The sequence below is a fragment of the Lonchura striata genome, chromosome 14 (genome assembly GCF_046129695.1).
Source record: "Lonchura striata isolate bLonStr1 chromosome 14, bLonStr1.mat, whole genome shotgun sequence".
Lineage (NCBI taxonomy): Eukaryota > Metazoa > Chordata > Aves > Passeriformes > Estrildidae > Lonchura > Lonchura striata.
In genome coordinates, this window is record NC_134616.1 from 11,800,400 (window position 1) to 11,820,762 (window position 20,363).

Below are 20,363 nucleotides of genomic sequence, written 5' to 3' on the forward strand. Positions count from 1 at the left end.
CTTCAACTGAACTCCTCTTCACACATGTATCTTCCCTCTCTTGTCACAACCTTCTTGCACTTCCACTCAAACACTTTCCTACTAGAAGGGAAATAGCAGTGAGCAAGTGTACACCTTGAGCACCTTCACACTGGTAGACACCTCCTTTCCACTTCCACAATGGAAGGCAGGACATGGTATTGTTTCCACTAATCATAATGGCCCATCTTGTGTATTGCACAAGACCAAACCAGAAAAGCAATAAAGGGATAGGAATTACACATTGGAAAGGCAAGAAACACAGGGAAAGAAGGCTACTCAGTTTTCCTTCTCCATAAATGAGTGGGCTAAAATGCTTTTACAACTCTTCCTGCATCCCCTTACAATTCATTTCTATGGACAAGTTCAGTGTTCTGCAACTTTACTCATCAAACTGAGTCTCAAAAACAGTGTCTAGATGACACTCTGTCCTAGAGACAATTGCGTCTGAGTCAGCAATTTTCAAATTTTGTATCAGTGTTCACACTGCCAGGGTCATTTCTACATAACTTCTGCAGCTCAGGAATGAGAGCCATCGCACTGGTGGAAGCAAGACACAGGCCCTGCCGGACATATCCTGCAAAGAAGGGCAAGGGTGGCTTAGAGAGCAACCCAAAGTGAAGTGAAATTAAAGGTACAAGTCCAATTAAGAGTGACAGAATAAAATGTCTGCAGATCCATGGAGCCTACAAGAGGAGAGGGAGTCCATGGCTGGAAGAACTTCCTCAGCCTATTCTCAACAAAACACTGCTGGAGAGATTCGGTATCTTCCAGCTATCTTCTTTTAACTCCCTGAGTCACCACCCCCTCCAACCCAACACCTCCCTAGCAATACCCTCAACACCCTATTCTCTTGTGCTTTAGGAACTTCAGAGATAGGAAAATGCCAACTGTTTCATCCATGTATGGGCTGCCCTGGAGTTCAAAACCCACACCCTTTCAAAACAAGCTTTTTGAGTAATTCCTACTGCCTTGAATTTGCTGCCCTGATGCTGTCCTCATCTTGCCATCAGAAAGTCAGAAAAATCCAGATGTGTCACAAGCAGGTTTTGCTCTAAAGACAAGATGCCAGAACCCCTTGTCCAAGTGATTCAGCTACCTGCTTTTCTTTGATCATGCCCAGTTTCATTGTTCAAAGACCTGCAAGGAATATGAGTAATGTTTGTGTGAGGATACCCGCTCACAGGTCTTTCATCCTCCCTGTAATTAACATAACTTTAAAAAATAATTCCATACTTTGCATACAAACTCTTATTTTAGGCCACTGCTCTTCGACCAGGTATTTCAGTCTATGGACAAAACCTCCAAATTAATTCAAGGCAGAAAGATGCAACACACATTCACTGAAAAACACCAGTTTTCATTCAGGTTTTTTTTTGCTGTACAGGATGAAGCCCAGCTTCAAAGTCAACATCTAACCCTTGTGAGTTACCCAGTTATACAACTGTCTGTTAATCTTGTGAATGCTAGAAATCATGCTGCCTCTGAACACTTAGCAGGAGCAGTTTACTGACCGAGCTAAAATTTTACGTGTAATACTGAACAACTTTTTCAAAGTTGCATCCCCAATTGCACAAACATAATCAGCTCACATGGCTGCTGAAAGCAGCAGTTCTGCCATCTGTCTGCTTATTCCCACCTCACACTTCTGCAGGCACAAATGTTTGTGAAGCCATGCAATGATCCAGAGAGAACCAAACTCTGAAACCAATCAGGGGAAAATACAAAATTATTGTTAGATAATTTCCTGATTTATACAACCATGCATGATGGCACAAGCATGGGAATAAAAAGAAATTACATTGTGAATTCTAATTACAGTGCCACTTCCTGAAGTCTAGAAGTTCAGAAGTTGATACAGCAACTTTTCACCAAGTCTAGCAACTAAATCTGAAGAACACATATGAATTTCAGAAAAAATCAACTAATTTTACTTAGTTTGCAATTGTGTTGTTGTTAAAGTAAGAAGCAGGAGGAAAAACTTCAAGTGATCTACTGCTTACTAAGAAGAATCAAAGAGCTTACTGGAAATCATTTCAGTGCTGAGATCTTCATCCCTGCCTCAGTTTCTTCCACTAATAAAACAGACAGCAGAACTAATCTGTTCAACAAGTCATTCTGCAACACAGATAAAAAAAACATAACACCAAGGTAATATTGTTACAGAGACACAGACAAAATTCAACTCTCTTACAGCAATGAAAAAGTGAAACAGCAAAAAGCTGATGTTGCAACCTATAGTGGTCTGGGATGGAAAACAGACACAGGACAACGCACAGCAAAATGTCTACTCAGAGCAGCAGTTGCTGAACAGTTTTTATCTACAGAAGGACAGACATGGATTTGCAAAAGACCTGGGTAAAGAAACTCACAGTGGAGTCTCCCTGCCCTCCTTTCATTATTGGTACTCTGATGAAATCACATAGGAGTTATGAAGAGCATATAAGGAAGACTTGCTGGGGTGGCAGGTTAAGTAGGAATCCACAGAGCTGGGTTGTCATGACAGCAGCTGAAAGTATGCAAGAGATGTATAGATCCTGAGTGTTAGAACAGCAAGGACTACAAATAAGATTATCAATATATTACATTTTTAAACACCAAGAAGCATACACTACATCTCATTAATGAAACACAGACTGCACAATAACTGTTTGCACTGGTGAGGGTGCACAAGGGGCCAGGACATATACAGAAAACTTGCACTCATTAAGTACTGAGAAAGCACAGGGTCTCACAAACTTGGTAGTCATGCTATATATAAGAGTAAAAAAGTGACATGCATTCTGGTGGACCAACACAGTCGAGTCTCAGCTGGAGCTTGGAAACTCACCACACGAGCTCCATTCCATTTAAAAGAAAAGTAAAACACTGGAAACTCATTTTCAACAACCCCTTACATTAACTCTACAATCAAACAGACTTGGATCATGCAGCAGTAACTCATCCCGGCTGAGAGGAAGGAACTTCCTGTCAGAGAGAAGTTACTCCCTGATGTGTCAAGCTCTATCTGCAGCAGCATGCCCGGCTCCCCGGCACAGGCAGGCTGCAAGTGCTGACATGCTGGGCAACACGGTCCTGGCAGGTCACTCCTGAAGGTGGTGGGGCACAGGGCTCAAGACAAACATTGAGCAAGAGTGGCCAGGGATGGGAATAAAACAGGCCCCTGTTGGACACTCTTGCAAGGAAGCTTGGGAGGCAGAGGGAGGATGGGAGTAACAGGTGTTTATGTGATCTGTTCAAAACTCTGGGAATTTGATTTGGTGGATTACTCAGGGACTCAGGATGTCTAACACTGGGTGATCTTCAGGAGTCATTACAAATCAAGGACTCTGAACGATATGAGACCAAAGTAACGTTACAAGTGCCTGGCACGGGAAATGTACAGGTACACTAGTGCTCACAAATCTGGGACTCGCACGACAGGGCTCTTATACTGGGTACTCACCATCCAGCACTGGTGAAGGAGAGGCCCGCCCTCATGCAGAACACACGGACAGCGAGAGGCTGCCTAGTGAAGGGGTCCCAGTAAGGACTACTGGTGAAACGAGCGAGGAGCGAGCTACTCGGGGGGCTGCTGAACACAGCCCACGAGCGGGGAGCGGGCACTGCCCACGGAGCGCGGCGGCCGGAGGTGGCCGCGGAGCCTGCCACAAAGGCGGCCGCTCGGAGCAGGGCGCTGCCAGAGGTGTGAGGGATCACGGGGGAGATGTCACCAGCGAGCCCGGTGCCCGACGGGCCAAGAGGGGCCGGGAGGGAGTCACCGAGCTGGGGGGCAGCGCGGCGCTCCCCGGGGCGAGCCCGGTGCGGGAGGGCAGCGCGGCTCCCGGGGAGCGGGGGCGCCCGCGGGCCGGGCCCGGGGACAGGCGTGGGGCCAGGCGAGGACAGCGGCCGGGCGGCGGCAGCGGGGAAGGTGCCGGGCGGGAGGCGGGAGCCGGCGGGGAGGGAGGGAGGGCGCCCGGCTGGGGGGAGCCGGGCGGGACGGGCGCGCACGAGGCGCCCACGCGGGCGGTCGCGCCGATACTCACTATGGGTCGTTGGTGAAGCGGGGGCTCCGCGGGGGCTGGTATCCGTACAGGTGACAGTAAAGCACATCGAAGCAGAAGCAGCACATCTCGGCCGACACCACCATCTTCCTGCAGCCGGGCCCGCCGGAGCCGGGGGAGGCGAGCAGCGAGGAGGCCGGCGGGGAGAGGCCAGCGGGGCCCCCGCCGCAGCTGGGCGGCAGCGGCGGGGACAGGGCGCAGCCGGCGGCGCCCCCCGCCAGCCCCCCGATGCCGTTCAGGCGGGGGCCCCCCGGCGGGGGCAGCGCCCCCGGCTCGCCCCCCGCCGCCGCCGCCCCGCCGCAGTGGGAGCCGCCGCCGCCGCCACCCGGGCCGGCCGAGCCCGAGGGAGGGGAGCTGGAGAGTTTCTGCTTCTTCACCCCGCAGCAACCCGCCGCCATCTTGGAGCCGTCTCCCCCCACGCAGCGCTTCCGACCCATGGCGGGGGGGCCGGCCGGCCGGCCGGGGGACGTGCGGCGGCCCGCTCCGCCTCCTGCCGCGCCCGCTTCGCCTGCACGGGGAGGGGGCGGGAGAGGGGAGGATGAATGAGGAGCGGGAGGGGAAGGAGGATCGGCGGGGAAGGGGGGGTGGGGGGAAGAGATAGAGAGAGCTGCGTTAGAGCGACCCGGTGAGCGGTCCCGGCGGCCAGGGCCGGGCCTGAGGGGCCGCGCGGCCCGCAGGTGTGGCGGCCTTTCCCCTCCCCTCACACGCTAAGCCGCCCCTCTCGCCTTCCCCCCGCGTTTTATCTCCTCCTTCTGCCAGGGAAGTGGAGCAACTCCACCTCGCGTGCTAAAAAAAAAAAAAAAAAATATAAAAAAAGAAATAAAAAAAACCCACCACAGACCCGAGCTCTGCAGGCACCGCGCGGCAGGAGCAAAGCCCTTGAGATGGTTAAAAACACCCCGCTAAATAATTCAAGTGACCTGAAATGCCTTTCTCTGGGGAAAAGAAGGGGAGGGCTGTGTTGGAGCCGCCAGGCTGGGAGCCTAGAGAGAGTGCTTGGATGCAGCTATTAAGCATGCAATCGTGATGGCTAAAAGCCACGGGCTTTAAATGTATGTATATATATATATATATATATATCTATATATTATGCATCTTTTTTTTAATTACAGCTTTGGCAGTTACTTCACAAGCAGTAAACAGCCGCTCGGAGCATAGGCCCGCAGCTGCAGAGACAGCAGCCATGACCCGGTGCGACCACGGCGCTGGGTGCGGGCAGCCCAGGAGGGACCTCTAGGGAAGGGAAGTCCAGAGGAAAAAGGATGTGAGTTCCCGCTGTTCTCCAGAAACCAAAAATTAAGCTTATTAGGGAGGGGAAATGTGTTTTATATTACTGTTTTACATTAGTCTCATATATATATATCTGAATGGATGGAGAGACTTGGAAACAGTGATAAAGTACTTCAAAATCTGTAAGTATATTTAGAAAATAACACCTCACCTGTCAGTGTTATGCAGACATCTCTGGCATGGATGTAACAGCTGTTTAACATAGAATAGCAGCACTACAGTATCGAGGAAGACAAGGCAGTGAGGACTGCCACACAGAGTTAAAATAACACCACAAGGTTAGAGAGACAGCTGTTACACAAGCTGAAATGCAGTATACAGAAAGATTTCAGTGTCAAACTACCTGGAAACTCAGTTTTGCATTTCTTGATGGAAATGGTTCCTCTAGCATCCTCATTATATTAATTTTGGCAGCATCTTAAATGATGTATTTGAAGAAATTTAATTACTAGACCTTCTATAATAATGGGTTAAAAGGTCCTTTGGAAGTTTTCTGTCCAAATACTGGCCTAAACTCCTCTTGCTTTGATTCTGAATCATAGCCTGAAGTAAAACAGCTGCAGGGTATTATAGCAAACAGAAAGGAGAATTAGATGGTGTGAAGCAGTCTTTTCCATTTTTAAATGTAATGTTTATGTTTGGAGCTGGTGAATCCCTGAGAAGGGAACCCAATTGCCTTCCCAAACAATGTTCAAGTTTCTTTCAAAACAAAGACAGTGTTTTCCACTGAGGGATTCATTTGTTTAAAATCAGTTAGCAGTGACACCTTCTGTTGCTTTTGGGAAAATAGTTTTTCCAGGTATTGAATTATTTTTCTCTTTTTTTTAACATCCTATATTATTCAACACCAATATTTATAAAAATATTCACTAACTGCAAAAGCTTATGATGCAGACAAAAAGATTAATTGTTTGCTCCATGGGACACATACTTGGAAGATTCATTGGAAGGCTCAGAGCTAGGACTGATATCCTTATGCAATATCAAGACTACTAATAATGAATAGTGATAACTTTTTGATTAAATATTGTATTGCAAATGGTCCCTGAATGAAAGGGTAAACTATATTACTCAATCATTAGAAAAACCTTCATTTTTTCACTTCTGCTGATGTTCTCTGCTGTATTTGCATATAATTGTGTTCCTATTTTACTTCAGTGCATATAATGCATACTAAATCTCTATGTAAAGACAAATATACAAACACAAATATACGAACACAACTGTGGAAACTAGTGGAATCAGTAGGACAGAATTGTATTATCAAGTATCTTGAAGTGGAGAGAACTGCAGACTCACAAAATGTTCTTTACAGCTCAATGGAAATTTTTCATTTCTAGTTGAAGGAGCATTTATGCTTTGAATAATATGGCTTTGGTTAACTGCAACATGTGTTTCATTGGTCCTTTGCTTCAGTTAAGTATCAAAGACTTTTACATTTCTTACTGCGAGAATCGCTGAATGTACTTCTATACTCTGCTAACTTCAGCAGATTCTTTCCTGTTGGTTTATGACAGTGCTGTGCCTCATGCAGTCAAATATCCCAAGTGAACTCTGGATGAAAAACAAACTCTTTAGAAGTACCATCAGAATAAGAATGGTCATGTAATTGGGTCAATGCAATTTAGGAGTGATGTAGCTCTCCTTTATGACTTTCGCTGTTTAGCACAATTGCTCACCTCGTTCTAAAGCCCCAGGGATTTCAGAAAAGTAACAGATAAAAATTAATGTTTTAATTAAAAAACACAACTCATTATTCTTGAAAAGAGCTGTACATTATTATAGGAAACACATAATTATTTGCAGAAATGTATTTCTCAGTGATCTGACCCTGCTCTGAAGGATTGCCCTTCTAAAACAAAATAATCAGAATGTTTAGTGTCTGGGGGAAATGATGTCCTGACAGACACAATCTAATTCCTTTTGAATCTGAGGTAAAATTTGCACCGACTGTAGCAGAAGTCAGATTGTTGTTAAGTGGGCCAAAAGATCATTTATGTCTCTCCATTATGTTTTCTACAATCTAATTAGAAGACAAATCAACCAGAACAAGGAAACAATGAGCCAAAATTTGGCTCCATCAGTAAGCAGGAGTGAACTAATCCTTGAGTTATTAGTATAAATTCTTTTAATAGGCACTGCAACAGGTGAGGGTTTTAAAAGGGTACTTAAAATAGCACATTTAGACTGTTTGGCTCCATGTGCACTTCTGTGGAGTAGTAATATTGGTTTAAGCAGCTCTGCCTCAGCTAATTGTTCTCTTTCCTGCCCCACCCATTGTGTTGTGTTCATGCAGCTGCCTGTGCAGATGCGAGGCAGAAGATGAAGTTTAAAAACACTCTTTTCCATAAAATATTTTTCAGCCAAATAAGTTTTCCAGTCTGGTTTATCAGAGGGCTGCACAAAAATCTGTGTTGGCCTCCTGAAGTGGCTACACAAAATTGAGAATTAGTGGCCTTGGGCAGCTGAAACAGTGCTGGTGAAAAATTAGAAGTTGCAGCCTAAAGCAGCATTTTAATTTATGGGGAAACTGTCAGAAATTACAGAAACGATTGAATTTTAAATAATAGGTGAAGAAAACCAGTTGAGGAAAGATAAAGGGCCTTCCTTGAATGGGAAGGAAATTAATTTCTGCTTGGGACTGTAGAAAAGTCAGTCAGGTAATGAAGGAAAAGGAAACAGAAAGTCCTCTTTTCAAAATACAGACTATTCCACTTTCTGAGAACTGAAGGAATTAAACCCTTTTATACTACAAATAATTCTGTAAAAACAAACCCTTTGAAATTTGAACTATGTAAACAGCTAGCATGTCTATAGAGTTGTTAGTTACTATCCTAGAGAAAAGTCTGTACGTACATCTTCCAAAATTCAAAGGTTAAAGTCTGTCTTTCTCTCTTCCCCTCCTAAAGCTTTTTTGGATGGTCCTGCTATAACACTGGAAGAAATAACATGCTGAAAATTCCTTTGGTTCTGAGGCGTTTCCAGCCATTGTGGAGTCAGTCTAGGCAGATCTTCCCTTGCTCTGCAGCCTACAAGGCATCAAGGGTGTAGCTGGCAAGAAAGTGGGTTTGCTTGTATTACTTTCTCACATTATTCCCAAAATGGTCTATCACACTCTTGAAGCTCATGTGAGTTTTCCTCAGTATATTCTGCTTAGACAGAATAGTTACTGTTCTTCACTTACACTCAGCTGTCCCCAGGAGAAATTAGATGCAGCCCTGAATCTAGGCCAGAAAGTGTGCACAAATTCTAACAAAGCTAATGAAAGTTAACTTGCACATGTCTGAGAACAGCAATTGTTCCTACCATTTAGAGGCCATATCCTGCTATTGTTCCATATATCAAACCCCTATTGAAGTTTCTTCCAAAAAATCTTGTACAGAAATCATCTCCGGATGTGATAACAGCCAGCAGACAAAAGGTCCTCACATGTTATTTTACTGGAATCCTGGTCCTATTTCATATTTTGGACTATGTTATAATTTTACTGTACTGTGAATCCAATCTGTATTGTTTTTAAATTCACATTGTTTTACAGGCATTTTTTATTCCAATGTGAATTTAGAGTTTGGTCCTGTTAAACTATCTGGGCTTGCACTGCAAAACCAGGCATTAGTTTGGGCATTTTAAAAAACTACAACAAAACAAACAAACAAGCATCCCACTAAATAAACCCTCTAAAACAAACAAGTAAAGCAAAAAATCACCATACATTCTAAAATTTTATTTGTCAAAGTAAATAATTGAGGACTGAACAGTTTCTAAACTAGGGATAAAAGCATTAAGTGTGTCAATGAGTCAGAAAAATTATTTAATTAAAAACCCAAAGTTCAAAGCACTTGTAGCAAATGGAAGGTGAGACTAGTAGTAGCTTTTTAATGGAATTATTTTCAACTAATTCTGTGAGCTGCAATGTTCCTCCAATATTATGTTAATGTCATATCCTATCATTTTGCAATGTATTTTCCCATTGTACAGTGGCAAAAGGAGATGCAGCTTACGTAGCTGTATTCTCAATATGAATTCACTGTGGCTTCATTGCGGTCAGTGAAGCTACAGTGATTTATGCTAGCTGATACATTAATAATAAGCCTTAGGATATATATTTTGACATGGCTGTTTGTAGTTAGTCTTCTTCACAGAATATTTGCCATCGCTATGGAGAACCTTTTATATTAATAGCATTTCTCAATTTGGAAGAGTGAGAGTTCTAAGAGTTGTAAGTTAATTAGAACAATATCAGTGTCTGTTTTTCCAGTGCAATTACACAGACACCACTAATGAACCTCAGCAATAGTCAAATAGGAAACAACAATTGAGGTATGTTAGGAAATAAATGTAATCATTAATGTTCAAGTGTATGAGACTGTGTTGAGCTTCCTTTTTCAGGTGTTACTTAATTTTCTTGTGAAATGATTTGATTTCTTCTGGCTGCTGCTCTTGCTATCTTTTTGCACATGTTATCGAGCTTTTGGTGTTAAGGAATTCCACCTCCATTCCTCTAATGTCCAGTTCTTAGCTCAGGTTCATGCTCCCTTGCTCTGGTGTTTTACACTGTTCAGATAGCATTGAAGCTGTCATCTCTCTGTTCCTTTCAAAGAAATGAGATATACTGTTCTTTTCTCCAGAGACTGAAGAACTTTTTTCTTTAATCTTTGTGAGTAGTGGAAACTCAGCAAATCCTTCTGCTGCCCTTTACCATTCTCAGTTCTATAAAAGAATCTGTGAATCTTAAGATGGCCAAGGACTACTTCCACTGTTCCAGGTGGAAACATCTAGTCACTTGATACTGGATGGTTGCTCCTAATGTAATATTTTAGCTATTGTTTTGAAAGTGTGTTCATTAGTAGACTATTGCAGCTTCTAAAAATATGCAAGCAGGGCACTCAAGTATTTTGCCATCTTTGTTATTGTAATACATTACTATTTATCAACTGTATTTTTTTTTCCTTTCTTCCTAGAAGTATCAGCCTTCTTTATATTCAATGCCTAAATTACTTACCCTTATATCTTCCAGTGCTTCTGATCTGTACATGTCACCCTGAATGATATGTTGATCCTCCTTTCTGTGACTGCTTTGATAAAATCACCACTTATGTCACTTTGTTGCACTTCTCTCTTTTTCTGTGCAAAGTAAAAGCTGGCAAATGCCAGTGTTTTGCCAGAAAGATGCTGGTTCTTCAGCACTATGAACTGCTAAAATCACTAAATATATTGTCTTAAAAGAGACTTGCTATAAATTGAATGTTAGTTAAGAGCAGCTGTTACCCTCTGTGGCAAAAAGCCAGCAGGGCTCTGGAAATACCCTTGTCATTGCAGTTGTTCCTTTCCTCCCTGGCACTTTGTGAGGGCAGCTCCAGTGAACTGAGGCTCAGCCTCACCCCTATCTGCTTCCACATATTCAGTCCTGCAAATTCTTCTTTTCTTTCAAGTGGGTAGGAAAAGCCAAACAACCTGTGAGCACCAAATCATAACTCTCTATCTTTATGACTTTAGAGGGGACTAGCAATCCTGAACCCCAACTTCTGCAAGTTTCTGAATAAAATTGGATCTGTTGCTACTGGTAGAATTCAGTGCCTCACTCATTCACAGTTACATTTCCATTAGTTTGATTGTTTCCTTTCTGTAGAATTCATGTTCTCCAACATATTTTCTCATTTCTTTCTATTACAAAAGTCAGTTCTCCTTTTAGACATGTATAAATCAAATTACACCAGTGAGGTAAATAGAATTTCACTGTTAGAGAATAAGGAGTTCAAACCCAGACCTTTTAAACTGGTAGATCCCCTTGTAAATTGATGAATGATTTGTCAGTTTCTAGGTCTCCTGAGCTATCCTGTTGTCTAGGAAAGTGATATTTTCACAGATCAATATCCATCCCCACAAAACTTTTTCCCATTTTTCTGATCTCCCACATTTGTATTTTCACTCTAGGGAAGAGCCTTCAGGCTGCCTGCTGGTGGTGATAATTTCTGTCATAGTTGTTTAATGTATAAAATAAATACATTGCATCTTAATAAAAAGCAGCTGATAAACATGCAAGCTCCAAAAGTTTTACCTCTCTTGTGCACTTTTCCTTTCATTCACTAATTCTGTTATTCCTTTTCCACATTATCTATATAACTCAAGTCTGCCATTATAGCAAGTAAAAGTAGACCTTTTCTTTTTTAACATGATCATTATTGAAATAAAGTAAAACATATTTTAGAAGATTAAAATAAATATTATTTCTTAAACTATGAAGGAAGTCATAGCATTCAGGAAGCACTGTTGCTTATTATGTTTCCTGCTACCCATTATAAAAGGTGAAGTTACAGTTTTTAACATCTGGAAATATCTGTGATGATCAAGACTTTTCTTCATGGTTAATATTCTAATAATCTACTGACTGCCAGAGAATGCACAATAATAACATATTTTGATTTAAATACCATACATATGATTTGAGGAAATTATTATTTCCATTCTTAATACTTAAAACATGTCCTTGTTACTTCAAGTGAAAAAAAATTCTCTCCTTGTTTATTTTAGAGTACTTATAGACCAAATCTGTAAGTATTTTGATCTACAGGCTCCAATTATAAATTCGATTCTGGGTTTATTACCATCTTCCTTGAAACTGCATCTCAATAATAATTCATTTGTTTTGATTAGCATTTCTAAAGAGCATTTCAAGATTGGAAGTATCCCTGTGACACAGTTGTTGAGAATCCTAGTACAGCATGTCAGATCTAAGGCACTGAAATATTTCAGGGCTATTTGTACATGGAGTATATCCTTCCTGCTAATGCTCAGTTTAGATTAGGGATATAGAAGAAATTTGTAAGTAATTTAATAAAAAAATCCCATGTATTTAACTATTTTAAAAAATCACATAAGAGTTTGAATTCTCTTTTTTTCTATTGCTTACTTTGTGGTTGCTTTCACAAGTCAAAGTTCAGCTGTCCAGTGTCATCACATTCAGATTCTGCCATGACCTGTCAGTCTCTCACCTCTAAATTTTCTATTGCAATAGAACAGCTGCCTGAAAACTGTTGTGGAATACTGAAATATATCTTTCATTGAACTATTATTAAACAATGTATATTGGATATGGCTTGTCTTATTATGCTAAACCATGTCATTCAAACATGTACGCTTATAGTATAATACATCTGCTTTTTAAAATACTAGTTTATGATAATCTCATTCATTGCATTTTAAATGGAAGGCTCACAGCTTATCAAATCTACTTCTTTTTCTAGAAGTACCCTTACTCTAAAACTAGTTCTATTTCTAGTTAAATCAGAACTGAAAGTTATCAAAGGAAAACACTACATTTGCCCTTTGATGAACAATTACCAAACATTACATGTTCCGAGTAAAAAATGAGTAACATTTTATTTTATGAGTCCACTAACTAATAGTGAATTAGAATAAAACTCCCGTGGGAACACATTTGACATTCACATGAATAACAAATGAGTTCATTATGATCCTCTGCTTATAAAAAAAATGGGAAATGAATTCATAATTACTAAGCATTTAAAAGTAACATTCCCCCAAAAGATAAAACCTTGTATTAAGTGCCCAGCTGTGGTTCAGCTGCAGGGCTTTAAAGAACCTGAAATGAAGTGGTATCAGAAATGATCTGGTCATTTGCCACATTGTTTAACTACTTGGTTGCCAAAATAATGAAGATTTGAAAGCTAGTTAATGCGTTTGAATTAATTCTGAAAGTTTGAGATTAATCTTGCTTCCAAAGCAGAGAATACAGATTAGATACATGGTGCATGAAAGGATTATGCTGGGTCTATGTATAAAGAGGAGGATTACAGCACATATGGCTACTGACATGTACTTATGTTGTAAGTGCCTGTGGGCATCTCATTTGAAATATGTATTAGAGTTGGATATTGTTGGGGTTTTTTTTGTTGATATATATGTGGTTTTATATATGACAAATACCATTCAGGACAGTTATTTTGCTAGAAGTGACAGTCTCAAATACTTGCCAGGCTGTCACATTAGCATACAGCTCACAGCCAGGCAGGAAACAGCTCTTCCATGAATTGAATCTTTGCCCTGTGATGACACTAATAGCACAGGGCCCCAAAGGTTGCCTTGTCTGCCAGGCAGAGAGGGAAATAAGAGATTCTGAGAACAAAATCAAGAGAACAGCATAGAGAACTTGCAGAGGAAGTGAAGGGGGATAAGTAAAATCCTTTTATTTCTACTACCTGCACCAAGGACATAAACAGAAAAGGATGCGAAGTAGACCAAATAAGGTTGTTCTAAGTATTCTCAGAACCAAAGAGATACAAAATTATTGTGTCCCCAAATCTTACATAGATCTAAATGACATTGATGGAGTGAAGAAGATAGTTATCTTCTGTATAAGTATTGACCCCATGGGTAGCCCTCCTTGGTTATCCAAGGAGTAGAGAAGTAATGCCATATGAGATATATTAACATCATTACTATAATGCCATATTCCTTTTCCCAGTATAGAGGTAAGGAGATGTATGAAAGACCATGTGTACATGCAGATTTTAAAGTAACATTGCTCCCACATTTTTCCAAGCTCCCTTCTCCTTAGCAACAACGAAGACTAACACAATTGTGTTACCATTGACTATGTTGTTGTGCTGATGAGGAGGGGAAAAAAGCCACATGAGATGTGCTCATATTTTATTTCACTCGGAGGTCTGAAGCTGTAGTCTGCCATTAGGTGGACTCTATGAGAGACCTAGGCTGTGGGCTTGTGAAAAAGTGCTGTAAAACCAAAAAGGGCAGAGCAGGGAAGAAGTAGGGAAGGAAGGGTCTTAGGATTGTGGAGGGCAAGGGACATGTTGCAGAGTCATGAAAATTGTCATGAAGACTAGAAATATAGTCCAATAACCAAAACAGAATTCTGTAAAATAACTATACACTTTTCTAGTCCAATTATTTGGTTGTTATTACTAGGGAAAAATTAATCAAAATATCAGAAAAGCCATTTGTACTATACTAAGCTTGTGGGAAAATGTGGGCAATTATTTGAGAAACTGTTAAATGAAGACAAAATTATGTCCTTCTGCTTTGGAACAAGAATTACCAGATGAGCTTTAGAAATTGCATAGATGCCAATGGAAGAATATGATTTATGCACTACTGAATTACATTGCTTTTAATTTTTAAAGTCTTGGTTCTGTCTGATTTAACTTCTGATTTGGTCTGTGTGGATAGAGTTTGGATGTATGTCCAGACAATAGGGCTGAGCTGGTGCTTCAGAATGAGGTGAGAAATACCCAACCTAAATCCAATAGATAAAAACAAAATATGTATCAGAGAAGCTAATTGTGCATCAGGGAGACTAACTCCTTCCTGAGCCCTGTGAATTGCTGGGTGAAGAATGTGGTTTGATTACAATTATTGCCTTAATGCAGACCTTCAATTCTTATGGGCCTCATGAGGGCAATGCAGGAAACCTGTTCTGTGATGTATGAAGTGAGGGGTATGAACTCTTGTATTCATGCATTCACATCATACATGAGTCTACATTTCAAGGAACTGGGAGATAATTAAGGAGATAAGCCATGACTGCTAATTATGCTACATACAACTTTTTTCCCTTGAAATATAAATTCAAGTTTGGAGATTTGTTTGAGAGTTTTTTGTTTGGTGGGTTTGTTTTGGCTTTTTTCCAAGCTGGTACGTTATGAATCTATTACTTATAAAGCTTCTAAAGTTTCTAAGTTTTAAAACATTTAACATCTGTCAGAAATATAGTTGTTTATACAACCTTTAATATTATAATGTATTTATCGTTGTCAATATTTGAGGTAATCATTATTATAAACAAGGGCGCAATAAGAGAAATGCTGTGATAGTTCTCCAAATGATGAAAAGGGAAAGTGTATATACTTTTTATTTAGAAAAATCAGATTGCATTATCTTATTGTTGCCACTTTAAAGTTAAGACATCAGAAGACAATTTGCTTTCAAAATGTTGGATAAATCACACAAATCAATGACTTCTCTGATCATATGCTCCCTCACAAGGCCACTGCTGGTCATCATCCAGCATCAGTGTGCAAAAAGTAGGCATGATATACCTTATTGGGTAGGTTTCTGTTCATTACCACCACATTAGATTGCATGTAAGTTATTACAATGTGTGCTTGTAATTTGCTAGGCGAAACAGGGTGGCCTGTTGCACCACTCTTCTGTGGAAAAAAAAATTCACTCCAATAAGTTTGTAGAAAACTGTAAAATTAGACACTCAACATCAGAGAACTGTGGTCACTAGGATTCCTTTTGGAAAATTAAGAAAGGAAAAGGTGGTAGAAGGAATTAGTGCCTGGATTGGGTGAGTCCAAACTAAGATAATCAGAGGAACAGGCATCTCTGAGAAGAAAGGGCAAATCCATAGAAGATTATTTTTTAAAGAAACAGGTAAAATTGGGAGGCGATATGAATAATTTATAAAGATTAAAGTCTAGGCTTCAGAATGTACTTACAATAAGACAAGTCTTAATCCAAATCCCCTCAATTTGTGGTATAGTATCCTGCAGCAGATAGCAAAACATGCTTCTTCTAAATCTTATGAAATAATAATTATAGTAAGTAAATGCAGTTGGCAGTGGTTGAAATACTAATAACACATTGCATTTCAAACATTTGTTTAAAGTGACCTCAGTCTGTTATTCTACTGCTAGAGATAAACCTCACTTAAATTGCATTTGTCTACTGATGAAATATTCTGACAGTATGGTACCCAAATTAGGTGTAATTGCTAATAATTTATTCAGCAGAAAATTTGCTATTATTAGCTTTGTTTATGTCAAATGGAGATTAAAAAATAGTTCTCTTTCTTGCAAACTGCTGTGCAAATTTCATCTGCTTTATTAGTTGTCATTATCTCATAGGAATGATATGAGATTCTTCTCATAATAGAAAAAAAGAGAACCAAATATAATATAGGACTTATATGAATTTTAGGATTTTAATTGACAGAACCTTGTTTATATGTATTCTATCTGTAATATGCTATAAGTTTTCTGTTCTACTTTCAAGTAATGTTACCATAAACATTCATGCCAAGAAAGGAATAAAGCTTGTGAGTGTAATATATATACATACAGTATATTTAGCAAAAAACGTGTAAAGAATTTTAAAATTTATTTTTAATTTTGCATTACCCCATGCAGTGCTTTTTGCTGCTCTGATTCAAAATGTTGAGAACTCAGAGACGGATTTATTAAGAAAACACATGTATCCACTGCATCTCTACACTGTATTAAATAGTGTAAAATCACTTCTTAGCTCTTGTGAAAATGTGCTCTTTGAAATTTTGAAAAGATTGAAGTATGCAAGTAGCTCTAAAATATTCCTTTTAGCTACTATTTTGATAATTATTTTTTCTTTATAACATATTTCACTGGTCATCAGTTTTACTTGTTTCAAAGGTTGAGGGGTGTCTCTTAAAATGTGGTATTTCTACTTAGAAAAATCAAAAGAAGAAAAAAGATAAATAGCTGCATATCATAAAGTTCAAGCTACTTGCTGGCCTCTGGATGGAACTCCTTCCTTGTCCAAAGCATTGTCCTTTCTCAGTCCTAGGAAATGTGCGATACACTACTTGTAGCCACAACAGAAAAGATACAGAGAATACAATTAGTTTCTTTCCCTGTGTAATTTAGGAGTTATATTCATTAGGTGATTAAAATTCAGATAGATACATAATTACATTTATTAACATACAAATTCATTTGCATTTCTTATTTATGACCTTGCACATCACTGCTTATTCACCAGTAGTAGAAGAAAATGTAGTTTTATGCTAGTTTATAATGAATTTGTTCTTGCTGGTAAGGACTGGGAATATGATGCAATGTTTTAATTTCAAAAACTGCAAGAGAATTTAAAAATCCAAGCAATTTATTTATTTATTCCAGGCTGCCTGGAAACATTTACTCTAATTTTTTATTCTAAAAACTAGAGTTTATTGGTTCAAAATTTTTACTGATTTTTCTTCCCTAGACATGAAAATGAAATGCAGAGATTAAATGTTTTAGATCATGTGCTTTCAGGCAACTGCATACGTGCCTCTATCTACTTGTTAAAAACTCAGTAAATATGCTGCCTTTTTCAGTGAAAAAAAATCTTGAGGAAATAGATATTTCTCTTCCAGAGGTAATTTCACAATTGTGAGGGTTTGCTTTGTATTCCTAATGATATTCTGCAGGAATACCTGGTTGTAGTTCTATGCAAGGATTTCTGAAATCAATGGAAAGGTCATGCACTTTGAATTGAGGTCTCAGGCATGGAAGAATATATTCACTTCTGTCAGAGCCAGACCAGAAGCTGGAAGGAGAAGGGTCCCAGGTGTCCATGGTTCAAATAACCTGCTCTCAGTACAGATTAGAGATGTGTAGAGGCAGTATGTGATGGAAGAATGGGCATGGGATCCCATAACCATCCCATTTTCCCCTCATCAGTATGCCAGGACATGAGTGGAGTGGTAGAGCAGGAGCCAAACCCAGGAGTCTCCGGAACTGCTGTGGCAATCTGCCGGTGGAGTCTGTTCTGCAGGGCCCGGGTGGTGCCCCTCTGGGCAGGGAGCAGCCCTGGCAGGGGAAGCCCTTCCCAAGGGCTCGCAAGGGCACAGCTCCTCCTGCTGCTAGGCTGCCTTTATCTTCCACACTGTCAGAGTCTGCTACGGACCATGCTGCATGGCTCTGTCTTTGCTGGCTTTGCTGCATAACTTCTAGTTGACTGGAGAGATAAAAATAATCCTTGACATAAATCAACTTCATTCTGCCTCAGGACATAATTTAAATACCTTCTCCTGGGTGTTCTTCCCTCTATATAAAAGCAGCAAGTTCACTCTCCAGCCTTCACACTCTAATTCTAGAAAACGTTTCACAAGGGACTCTGCCACAGTAAAGGCAGAGCTATTGCTGCATGAGGATACAAGGAATATCAGCTAAGGACACAGTGGTGGGAAATGGAAAGATATTTTAGAAAGACTCTTGAGTATTTCCGAAGATTCTAGGGCCAAAATGATGCTTGAATTTATGAATAGAGGTAGACAAAAATTTTGAATGATTTTTAAATTCTTAGAATAACTGAGATTTGAAAGGACTGGTACCATTCTTGAGATTAGGTTGAGCTAAAATTGTTTCAAATGAAATATAGAAAAAAATGAAACATTTTCTTAGTTTTTAAAGGAAATATATTAACATGCTGAAAATAAAGTTTTTCATCTTTTGAAACAGAAATACCATTTCCCACTTCCAAGTAAATATAAATTGAATAGTAAAATATGTGTATTTTTTTTAAAAGTCACAAAACATTTTATTTTTGATTAGATGTAATATTACAGATTTACCCCAAATGGAAATTACTGGGTTTTTATTTTGTTTTAAAAAAATGTATCATGTGCATTCTGTATGAACGGAGTTTTGTGCTTCCTTTTTGCTGGTATTTTCATTTTGTTATTGAACTGGAAGAAACTTCACTTGCTTGATTCTGTTCACAAAATCTTCATGAGACACTGTTCTGGGAGTTTTCAGGTGATCTGTGTGTTTTCAGGTGACTGTTAGTGTATGAGGGTGTAACTCCTCCCTGTACTGTACCAGTGCTGGACCTTGAGCCTTGCTGCATGCTCTGCCTGTGCTGTACTCTGATTCTTTGGGACAAAAATACAGTGGGTAGGGATCCGTGATTTCAGCAGGCTGTTCTTGAAAAGCAGGATCTCTTCATTCTAATGTGATTGTGGGATATCTGCATGAGGTATCATTAGCTCAGCATACACTGAGTAAAAAGAGACCTAGTCACAGATCTTTTCCTTCTACTTTGTGTTCCTAGTCTCTTCTTTCCTGTTGCTTGTTCTCCTGTCACCCATCAGTTCATTTCAAATAGATACAATGTTCAAAATTTTCATTTAAAGTTACAGAGTAGGTGATGAGAACTCTGGATGCCCTGTCAAACTCTCATTTTCTCAGGCTGGTCTGGGCAATTAAAAGGTAGAATCTTCTGATCTGTGGCTCCTCTCCCATTGACCCTATATGGCTGATTTGGGTGAATGCTTAAGCATTTCAGAAGCTGTTCTGCTCTGTCATTATTGTCACTCTAACAGTGTCAACCTCTGGAAGCTCAGAAAGCTGCTGCAGTCTCCCAAGAGAGGCTTACCAGACCTTTCCTAGGAGAAGTAAAGCAGGTGAAGAAATCAAGTGCTACTATGTGTCTCCATTCACAACAGCACTTGAGTGTGTAAATGACTACAGATTGGCTGTAGGATTCCTATCTCTTATAGGTAGTTTTTGGATGTTGTTTGGGTTTTGTTTTGTTTTTAATGTCTTTTAAAGAAAAGTGATTAGGGTTGGTCTAGTAGGTAAAATCTTCAGCTTGGAGATTACATTATGGACAGTGAAAATTTTTACTAAACTCCTGTAGTCAAAACAGCTAATAAGAGTTTGCAATTTGAAGAGACAAAAGTGAGCAAAAAGAGAGAGGGAGTGCTGTCAGTGCAGTTTTACAGATGGAGAAGGGAACAAACCTTGATTCAGAAAAGTATGGAGGCAGATCCTGGTTTTTAGCATTACCAAATGTGTACATTTCAGCATACTCTGATCCTGGAAATGCTTTATGCCTACGCATTTCTAATTTTAACTGTTCTGATTTTTTTTTTACTATCAAAGAGAAGGGCTTTTATAGTTTCTCTTCAAACTGATTTTTTAAATATGCTGGAGCATCTCTATTCTCAGCACAGATTTTCAGTATGTTTTCAGATTTTCAGCAGTTTTTGTATAGGTGTGTGGGCTCCCCTTACCCCTTCCTCTCCCCCCTGCTCCCCACACCCCAATTTTAGTGCAACTTCAGACATCCAGCAGAGAGAGAAGCAGGAAAGGACATATTTACATACATTGACTGGCCATGCTGACTTTTCAGTATAAAATAGCAGGGTTATTGTACTGCATCAAAGTAGGAGTCCTAGCCTGGAAATGGTGTTTCATTGACATTGAACTGAAAATATAGGCACTGTGT

General features: G+C 39.9%; 1 protein-coding gene across 2 annotated transcripts in view; it reads right to left on the minus strand.

The window, feature by feature from the left end:
* The window catches only part of AMMECR1 (AMMECR nuclear protein 1), a 96,417-nt gene that overhangs the window by 67,878 nt on the left and 8,176 nt on the right, over positions 1-20,363 (minus strand). Inside the window, exon 2 of one of the 2 annotated variants that reach the window (XM_021547858.3) lies at positions 4,044-4,569. In XM_021547858.3, the coding sequence (XP_021403533.2) occupies positions 4,044-4,569 (526 nt within the window). Of the gene's footprint in view, positions 1-4,043; positions 4,570-20,363 lie in introns of those variants that run through there. The other variant, XM_021547859.2, reaches the window with a different exon arrangement.